The sequence below is a fragment of the Rissa tridactyla genome, chromosome 17 (assembly GCF_028500815.1).
Source record: "Rissa tridactyla isolate bRisTri1 chromosome 17, bRisTri1.patW.cur.20221130, whole genome shotgun sequence".
NCBI lineage: Eukaryota > Metazoa > Chordata > Aves > Charadriiformes > Laridae > Rissa > Rissa tridactyla.
The window spans coordinates 1444573-1453992 of NC_071482.1; the positions used below are offsets into that span (position 1 = coordinate 1444573).

The 9420-nt window shown below is 57.3% G+C and overlaps 1 protein-coding gene across 9 annotated transcripts; it reads right to left on the reverse strand.

The window, feature by feature from the left end:
• Window positions 1-1590: 1590 nt before the first annotated feature.
• JAML (junction adhesion molecule like) lies at window positions 1591-9156 on the reverse strand. 9 transcript variants are annotated; one of them, XM_054222950.1, is made up of 10 exons: window positions 8492-9154; window positions 8146-8307; window positions 5962-6010; window positions 4437-4600; window positions 3830-4055; window positions 3540-3669; window positions 3105-3162; window positions 2358-2453; window positions 1951-2134; window positions 1591-1711 (listed from the first exon to the last, which is right to left on the reverse strand). In XM_054222950.1, exons 2-9 carry the CDS (start codon window positions 8236-8238, stop codon window positions 1985-1987), a joined length of 966 nt encoding a protein of 321 aa, XP_054078925.1. In that variant the 5' UTR covers window positions 8239-8307; window positions 8492-9154; the 3' UTR covers window positions 1591-1711; window positions 1951-1984. The 9 variants fall into 9 exon arrangements, with proteins under 9 accessions (XP_054078925.1, XP_054078927.1, XP_054078926.1 ...); XM_054222952.1 differs by having other exon boundaries at window positions 1620-2134; window positions 3540-3666; window positions 8492-9156; XM_054222951.1 differs by having other exon boundaries at window positions 1621-2134; window positions 8146-8330; window positions 8492-9155.
• Window positions 9157-9420: the final 264 nt, after the last annotated feature.

Sequence of the window (9420 nt, forward strand, 5' to 3'; positions counted from 1 at the left end):
CCTGAGGGCTCCCTAGGCCCCTGCAGCCCCCTGGTTCCAGTGGGGCCATGCAATGTGTCCCCTGTGCCCTGCTGGGGGCTGGCGACCAGCCCTGCTCGCACCATTCACAGCAGCGGTTCCCGTTCTCGAGAGCCCAGCTGGGCCCAGGAACATCCAAGATGCCCTCCTGAAGCCAGGCAGGGAGCAGAGGGGCTGATTTGGCCTGGGACAAGCAGAAGGTCCCATGGAGGCAGCCTGCACAGCGTGCCCCAGTGGAGGCATGGCCTGGGGCAGGCAGTCTGCAGCGGGTAGAAGCACTCCTGGAGCGCCTGCCTGCTCCCATGCTGATGTGAGGGCAGCCCCCTACGCTTCCCGGGGCGCTGGACTCTGCTGGAACCTTCTCCCTTCCCCAGCAGCACGCTATCCCAAGGTACCCTCTCATCTAGCCCTTGGGACAGGGATGCTCTGCCCAGCAGTAACAGGGCTCAAGAAGTTCTTTGGTCCCCTTTGCACCATCGGTCAAGCAAGGGAAATCCAAGCCTGGAATCAGGCTGCAGAGGTGGGTACAGGAAGGAGAAAACATATGACCTCAGAGACCAGAAAGACAGCGACAGCAGCTGCTCAGCCACCTAGTTCTCACGCCCCAGGACGCAGGATGGAGGGGGTTGCTGCAGCAGCATCAGTCGGGAGAAAGGCGAGGGGTGCCCTGGAGCCAGAGCACATCTCAGTTCCTGTGCACCAGAGCCCTGACGAGGAAGGGACAGGGCAATGGGGAGGCAGAAGGGACACAGAGGTGCTCTGCTACCTGCCCAGCTTCAGGCAGGAAAACAAGGCAGCCAGGAGAGAAGGCATCAGAGAAGAGACAGGGTGAACAGAAGAAACCCGCTGAGCCAACAGGCTCGCTACACGCAGAGCAGTTTCCCACCCACGCTGGGCAGGCAGAGCCCACTCTGTTCTGCTGGAACAGGTCCCACACACTGCAAAGGCAGCAGAGGTCACATGTAAACCCCCCTCCAACACCCCAAAACCGGCTCCGGGTGCCGGTTCCCCCTGCAATCCCAGTACTTGGCTTCATCCAGGAAAAGAGAGGAGGGTGTCAACGTGAAACCAAGGAGTGCAGGCGGGCGCAGGCAGCGCCGCAGTCTCCCATCCAGCCCAGCCGGGGGGGGGCGGCTGGTCCCCAGCGCTGCACCTGCGGGTGTCAAACATCTATAGATAGTGCCGGAGAAGGGCCAGAACGCCCCGGAACGCCGGCCCGGAGGCCCGCAGGGGGTTGCTGTATTACCCCCCCCCGGCCAGGGCAGCCAGTCCCAGGTGTAGGGTGGACGCGGAGGTGCCCATCCGCGGAGGGCGGCTGGTGCAGGGGAGACACGTGTGAGCACACGCTGGTGGGGGACCCCACTCCCCGCCACCCCCTGCAGAGCCAGGGCAGCAGGGGGGCTCCGTACGGCCCAGGGAAGCCCCTTCCTGCTGCAAAGGGACCCCCTTCGCGTCCCCTTTGGCTCCACTGCTCCCTGCAGCCAGTGGGGCAGGCGTGGGTGCCACGTTTTTGGCACACTTGGACATCACGCGCTTAAGCAGGAGGTAAAAGGAAGCCAGGAACAGGCTAGACTCCCTGAGTTTTATTATCTTCAGAAGATACCGTTGGCACGGCTGCACGGCTCCCGCTGCATCTCCCCCTTCGTCCCCCCGCCAGGCTCTTCCTTGGAGGTCCTTGTCTCGGGACCTGGAGCTGCATGGACCAGGATGAAAGCTAGAGCATGGAGGCTGTGCCCGCTGTGCCCCCCTCCAGAGACCAGCAGACAAGAGCCAGAGAGACTCATCTCTGTCCCGGCAGGCAGCGGGGTGGGACGTGCCCCAGCAGTGGCTCTGGCACGGAGCACACAGTGAAGTGACACCGCTTCTTAGAGGAAGGGCTGACAGCAGCAGAACGCTGGCCTGCCCGAAGGAGCAAAGATGTCTTGCACACACCTGCTGGCTGAGGGGCTTACATCCCCCAGCATGGCTATTTCTTCCCCTCTGGAGCCCAGGGAAGCCCCTCTGGTCTGCTGTAGGGTTCCTCGCTTTGCCTGTCCCCCTGTCCCATCCATTCTGACGGGATCACCCTCTTGGCCAGCTCCACGTAGACACCGTTCTCCTGGAAGGGAGAGGAACGCTGCAAGGAGGAAAGGACAGGGTGTGAGTCTTGCCGCAGGTATCGGGGCCCATTTGGAGTGGGCAGAAGACAAGGGATGCTGCTCTCTGGCATGGGGAGCAGGGAGTCAAGCCCTGGATGCCATTATCCCGAGGGGGCTGGTGATGTAGGGGTCACACCAGCCCTACAGCTGCGCGCCCTGCCCACCCCTGCCACAGCTCGGGGCAGATGCTCGCCTCCTCACCATGGTTACGTAGGTCTCCTCGGCTTTCTTCTTCTTCCCTGCATCCTGCTCAGCCTTGGGTAGCTCATCTCCAGGGATTGAGGAGTAGAGCGCTTCCTGTGAGAGGGAGATCAGGGTACTTGGAACCGAGCAGTCCCCAAATACACGAGAGCCTTCTTACGCCAGTCACAGGACTAGCACCGAGAGCCACAGCCACGGCTGGCCAGCCAACAGCACCTTGTGCTTGGCCAGCGTGGGATCCCTTCCTTCAGCATCCCAGGCCTATACGCCATACACCTCATGTCAGTGACCCCTGTGTCCAAGGACACACAGCCTTAGCCAGTGACGAGACAGCAACCATCCTGTGTGAGGATGACCCTGGCCCGGCAAGCCCCTCTGCTCCCAGGCATCCGGCTGCTGCAGGAGCATTTGCTCCATCAGCGCCGCCTCTTAACTGCAAGCCAAACGAAGCGGTGGGACCTGGGGCTCATTCCAACCACCGCCCACGCACGCAGCCAGCAGCACAGCAAGGAGCCCACAGCTCTCCCGTGCGCGCCACATCCCTTGCTGGGGATGGCTGGCCACGTGAGGGCACGGCTCGGTGTGCGCACAGGCGGGCACGCTCGGCACCTGCCCTGCAGCCCTGTGTGCCCCATCCCTCCCCATCCCCACGTCTCCTCCCTCTCTCCGGTTCCCGTGGGTTGTGGCAGTGTCCCAGGGCAGGGCAGGGACACCCTCCCCTCCACGCAGCTCAGCGTCAGCTCTCACCTCTGCTTTGTTCTTGCTGCTGTTTCCAGTCCTCTCCAGGGCTGTGTTGGCTGCAGACCTTGAGAGAAGGCAATGGTGGTGTCATCTCCAGCAAGAAGCATCGCCTACTCCTCCTGTCCCTGCCTTCCCTCTCCTGGGACACTGAGATCCCTTTGTATGTGCTGCCAGGCCAGCCCTGCTGCTGGCACACCAGGAGCCCAAGAGGTTCGGGAGCAAAGAGGGGACGGGCCAGGGCAGTGTGACACTAGAGGGCAACAGGAGCCCGTGCCTCACAGCAGGCAGCAATGTCACCCCAGGGAGATGAACCCTCTGGTTCCCGCAGCTCCAGCGCTGCTCGGGACAGGTCAGGCTAGCGCTTGGCCACGGAGAAGGGTGCAGGAAGGCTGCAAGGAGGTGCTTTGCTCAGCCCCATAAGCCCACAGCTAGTGTTGGTACCTCTTCCTGAGGCAGAGTCCAGCCAGGAATGCCAGCACAACAGCCACACAGCAACACCCAACAATCGCAGGCCAAAACCAAGTGTCTCCTGGGGCCGCAGCGTCCTGGGCGTGTGCTGCTCCTCGTCCTGCTGGGGAGACACAAAGGCAGGGGATGGTACACAGAGGGAGCACAGACCTACTGCAGAAGCACCACGGTGGCAGGTCCAAGAGCCTCCCAGAGCCTCTGCACCCCCTCTGCGGGGGACCAAACAGGGCAACAGCAGAGGGGAGCAGTCATAGGGCACGTACCTCTCTGTCCTACAGGGCTGATGTGCAGCACCGTGTGGTTCTTGAAGATGCTGCTGCTCTGGATCAGCCGGATCTCACATACGTACGTGCCACTGTCATTCACCTGTATGTTCTGCAGCTGGATAGAGCCATTCCAGTGGGAGATGTCCCCTCGCCACTGTGCCCGGTCCCGGAAACGGCCCACAGGGATGCTACGGTTGCTGTAGTAATAAAACACCATCTCCTCCTGCCAGGGCAGAGACGGCATCAGGTGAAGGGAGCCCAGAGGAAGGGCACTGCCCTGCATGCCTTCCCTGCTCGAGAGCCATCAGATCCATGCTCTCCCTCTCCCGTGGAGCACCCGCTGCACGCAAGCCCAGCTCGTTCCCACGCTCTCGGAAAGCCCCAGGATGCAGCACCCAGCGCTGTGCTTCCCCTGCGGCGCAGGGCACGGGGAGCGGTGGAGGTGCCCCGCCACCGCACAGGGGAACCTCCCTCCTCTGGTGGCCTGGGCCAGGCGGACGGGCTTCCCTGCAGCCTCCTGAGAGCAGCAAGGCTGCCTCCTCGCCCTCCCCTGCCACCTGCCCCTGCGCCCGGCTCCGCCGCCCACCCGCTGGTCCCAACCCACCTTCTGCGTGCCGGGTCCTGCCGTGCGCAGCCAGTCTACTTTGTCCAAGGTCCAGTCCTTGGCCACCGGGTCTAGGAAGAGGCACTGCAGCAGGACAGAGTCCCCAGCGCTGGCTCGAAGCTGAGGCTCCGTGAACACCCAGCCGGCCGACCCGCTGCATCGCTCTGCCAGGGACAAGGACAGCAGGATGAGTCCAGGGATGATGGCCAGACGCAGGCTGCCTGTCCCCATAGACATCTCCTCTCCAGATAAGCCTGGGGCTAACGGCACTGACCAGTCCAGAGGCCCTGCCCCCTGTGCGGGCAAAGCCTCTCCCCGACCCCTGCTTTTGGCGTGCCTGGGATGCGGGGCAGCACATCCTCCCAGCCGCCAGACCAAGGGCTGCGGCGCTCGCTGAACAAGCCACGCAGAAGGGAAGTGGGGAAGCACAACCCCAGCCCTCCGCGTCTGCGAGCCAAAGGCTGGAGCTCCTGCCGGGTTGGTCCTGTGAGTCACTGGCTGGGAGAACCAGCGCCGCTCTCATCTGTGCCAGGCCAGGGGCAATTCAACCACTTCACATGAATTTCAGTTCCTCTTTCACAACCTGCCCATTTGGCTTCCTTACCCCTTGCTCACAGGCTCCTGACCTGGGCTTGGACCTGTCTGGCCACATAACTAGCACTTAGGGTTTCTAGAGAAGCTGGACAGTGGGAAAAAAAACAAAACAAAAGAGAGGAACATCAAAGAGCACAGAGCTGACATCACCAGCACGAAGCAGCTGCCGACACGGCGGGCTGCAAAGCGTAGGGCAGGAAGGGGAAACAAGGTGGGCAGAAAACGTCCCGAGAGCTCGTCAAGAGAAACCCCGCAGGCCCCAGAGTCTGCACAGGCAACGAGAAGAGCGGCTGAGGCTCTGGCGCTTGTTTGACAAGAACTAGGCGAGCTGATTCAGCAGGGAGCTGCTCAGACAGGTTGGTTTTTCCTGGTGTCTTAGCCACTCTGCTCTGTCTGTCCACAAGCCACCAAGGGCTGGGCCCTGGCAAAGCACCAAGTACTCGTCTGATGCCCTGTAAATAATACATGCAAAGCGCTACAGCTTCCCAAACAGGTTTCTTTTGGTTTTGACCAGCTGTGGAGCTGAAAATGACAAATATTTGCCAGCGGAGAAGACCAAGGGAGCCAGTTGCCTCAAGCAGAGCCAAAATCAATACCTTGGAAACCCTTCCCCAACCCTTTAGACTTGGCAAAGCAGTTCTAGTTTTTTCAAAGGCTTGGAGTCCGGCGGAATAAGTATAGGATTCCATCCAGGGATGCCATTGCAATTTGAAGGCTGTATGTGTGAGCTCCGCAGGAAGGGGAAATGCAGCACCCAGAGAGCAGAGAAGTCACTGGTACCCAGGAGCCCACTTACTGCTGCCAGCTCCGTGCGCCTGCGAAACCCCAAGGAGTTCTCACCGCAGGAGGAGAGGAACGATGGGTCTTTCGGCAAAGGCAGAGGGGAAAGCAGGCAAGGGCAATAAAACCACCAGAATGACTTACAGCTTACCCAGCCATGTCAGCACCAGAGTCAGGCTCAGCAACACCTTCATCTTATTCTAAAAAGAAGAGCAGAGGTGACGCATGCATCAGTTTCCCCTGGGGCAGGAGACCAGCAGCAACCGAACTGAGCCCCAAGGTCAGAAAAAGACTTCCTTCAGTTCTTTGGAGGGGGACACAATCTTTGCTGCCTGGACGTTCGGCCTCTCCAGTTAGCCAGTGTCCCAGCCGGGAGCCTGGAACTCTGTGAAGCACAGAGCTCAGATGCAGCTCTGGTTTGACACTGCTCCGAGCCCTGAAAGGAAGAGAGAGCGAGCGGGTGGGAGGGCTCAGCCCGAAGCACCTCTGCATTTTCCCCCAAGTAATGAATCTTTCCGGTGGTTTGGGGGTCGAGTCTCTAGCGTCTGAACCGAGATGTTCATAGATGCTAACTCTGCTCAGAAAACAATGGGATGTTTTTTTCTACTACATCCTCAGAGAAGTTTGGTCTTAAAAAAACAGACCCCTGACTAGAAATAACCCCCTTGCTCCAGGGTGCTGCACGTGGTGAGAACTTCTGCCGGAACCCTTCAGGGTCTGTTCAGACAGTGCCACATCTGGTCACTGTGTTCGGTATGACCTGCTGCACCATATCTCAGAAGAAAGCTGATGTCTCCTTTCTACCCATTGTAGATGTACCCTGCAGCCTGAGCAGGGCTTGGCTGTCGTCGTCAGGATCACGGCAGCCAGTGTTCACGCGTGGATCACAGCAGAGCAAGAGCCAGTACCCTGCTCGCTGTGTCTCTGCTCCATGGTTCAAAGCCATGCCCGTTCAAAACCGATAAACGTATTTAAGGACAAAAACTTATTGAGAGAAGCCCTCCCACTTGGAGAACCTGACATTACAGGTGAATTTGAGGCTGCCGTTACCAGCACAGGTTTTCCAACACATGCATCTTTGCTGCAGAAAGACAGACAACAAGAGACAAACATCTCTGAAGTCTTGCTGGCTTCTCTCATTTTTCCTCCATTGTGCAAGTCAGAGGATCTCTAGACCAGCTCCAGTAAGGCTTGGAAGGGGAAAAGGTGCCAGATATTTCTCCCCAAGAGACAGCCAGGAATAGCGTTGGAGTAAATGTTTAAGGTAAACATCAGCCGTTATTCCTGCTGCTCTCAGAGATCCACGGTTCCCTTCAGCGCTGCGGAGCACAAAGCTGCAGCGACAGATCTGTGCTCCTGGGAACCCAAGGTTGCTGGGGCAGCACCGGTATCCCCGGCACTCCTTGCAGAACCGATGGTGACAATAACACCAGGTGCAAAGGGCAGCAGGGAGGTGAGAGGGGATGTGCCATACATGCACCCTGGAGTGGCAGGAGCAGCTACTGCGGCTCTGCAGAGCACGGAGAGGAAGCGGGGAAGGCCTCCTCCCTGCCACTGTGCATCTCCTAAGGGAGCTTCCATCTCTCTACGTGACCGGGCATGTTTGCTAATTCCTGTTTCTATCCAAATGCATTTTTTCTCAGCAAAGGAAGCTCAAAACCACCCTGAGACAGGCTCAGACAGGGATTGCGGGCCCAGAATTAGCTGCTGGGGGACTCACGGGTCTGTTCTAGGCTGAGAAACGGTCACCAGGGCTTTTCAGTCTGCCTGCAGTCAGAGATGTAAAACCACCTCTGCCCTTCATTGCCTTCCCCTTTCCACAAACAAAACCCTGAAAAGCAGCAGCGAGCCTTCTGGAATTCTCTCAAATCTGCCTTTCAAAAAAAAAAAAAAAAAAAAAACCACCATGACCCACTTGGGGGCTGGGTTTTTTGGAGGTGGAGGGGAGAGCTGTGCGGTTTGACTGCACTGTTTGCAGCCCTGCCGTGACACGGTTTGCTGTACAACCTGCGCTTGTGCACACGCGACCTACAAACAGCAAAACTCACGCTAAGCTCCAAAGCCCTCAGCTGGTGCAGCAATATCTGAGCGCAGCAGGCCAAAGCATCCGACTTTCCAGCTAAACTGCCAAAAGCTGTAGAACCCAAGCAGAGCTAGCCCCTCCCAGGGCCACTCCCGTGCAGGTCCCAAAATAGAAGCCAGCTTAAAAAACCAAAAAGTCCTCAGCGCACAGAAACCTGTGTATGGACATTACCCTCAGAACTTCAGAACTCTGTTTCTGAGCTACTGAGGCTCTGGTCCTTATTTGCCATCAAATCCTTCCTGGATTCATTACCTTATTTCTCAGAAGAAATTCTGGTCCTGTCTGGGAACGTGCTTTTGCAGGGTCTCCCTCTGCGACACGCACCAGTGAGTGGGTGCTGTGCATGCAGCAGCTGCAGAGAGCACCCACTCACCCAGGCTGTTCTGTAGATTACAGTGCTGACATTTCCAAATCCTGCCACAGGATAATTGCCTTTACTAAATAAATTGGGGGAAAAAAAATACATAGATACCATACTGCCTTCACATTTTCCTACTTTTGCACGTGGTATCTGAATCCTCAGCACTTCTTTGTTCTAGTTTACTTTTCAGGAAAAACAAACAACAAAAAAGTAAATATTAGTGCAAAAAATACTCACCTAGTGTGGCCTGGGGCAGTCAACTTGTCTCTTGCACAAAGGGTTCTTCGGTGACTAATTAGGAGTATCTGAAAGAATCAGTTGTTAAATCATCTTGAGGTTGTACGCGCAAGGCATCTGTTGAACTTACCATTTGTCTTTGGTTTCGAGTCTCTCATTTCAGGTTGAGTTATGGTCACTTTCAACTTGCAAGAGGAAGTCAAGAGCTAGAGCAGTGACAAATGAGCATGCAGAAGGGGCTGTTACAGAGAGGTGAGAAGAACTACAGACGCGTACGCCCGAGAGCAGATGAGGGGTATGCAGCTTCACAAGGAGAAGACAATTCACAGCTACAAGATGTGGCTCACTGTCATGGCAGGCAGGTCTGACCAGTCACTATGTGAGAAGTCGAGAAGGGAGAGACTCTTGGAAAGCCACCCTTTTGCAGCCTGTGCTCCCTCCTGGTTTGTTTTTGGGGATCCACCACTCCTGCAGACTGGATCTTGTCCTGGGGAGGCATCAGCAGCAAGCGCCACCGAGTAACTTTGCTGAGCCTTACTACCGGTGCTGTCAGGGGCCACAGGTTAGCAGGCATCTTACAGGCAAAAGGGCCACCCTCAACATGCTTTTCACAGCATAGCCAGCTGCTCCCTTTTGAAACACATACAAAATACACAGCATGGAGCGCTTTCAGCTGCCCCGCCACCCCCCAGTCACTTTGAAAGCATATTGTCATCCTTCCTCTTCCTCTGGAGTACCGCAGTAATCACTGTTCTCTACGCTAGCTTCAATGGTTTCAATGGTACACAGAGCAACTTCCATACAGCTAGCAAAGGAAGAGAAAGTTAAGTTTCATTCACGCTCAACACCACTCCCAATCTGGAAAGCTACTAGCTTCAAGGTGGCAATTTAGCATCGCACCAGAGAGAGATTTGCTCAGGTTCTAGTGC

What these genes read in the sequence shown, in the direction of transcription:
- JAML (XM_054222950.1), bottom strand. Translation starts at nt 8,238, where the DNA reads ATGCACAGCACCCACTCACTGGTGCGTGTCGCAGAGGGAGACCCTGCA. An exon ending in CAGGACCCGGCACGCAGAAG is followed by an intron (nt 4,056 to 4,436) that starts GTGGGTTGGGAC and finishes CTGCCCTGGCAG; the next exon opens with GAGGAGATGGTGTTTTATTA. An exon ending in GGACTCTGCCTCAGGAAGAG is followed by an intron (nt 3,163 to 3,539) that starts GTACCAACACTA and finishes CCTTCTCTCAAG; the next exon opens with GTCTGCAGCCAACACAGCCC.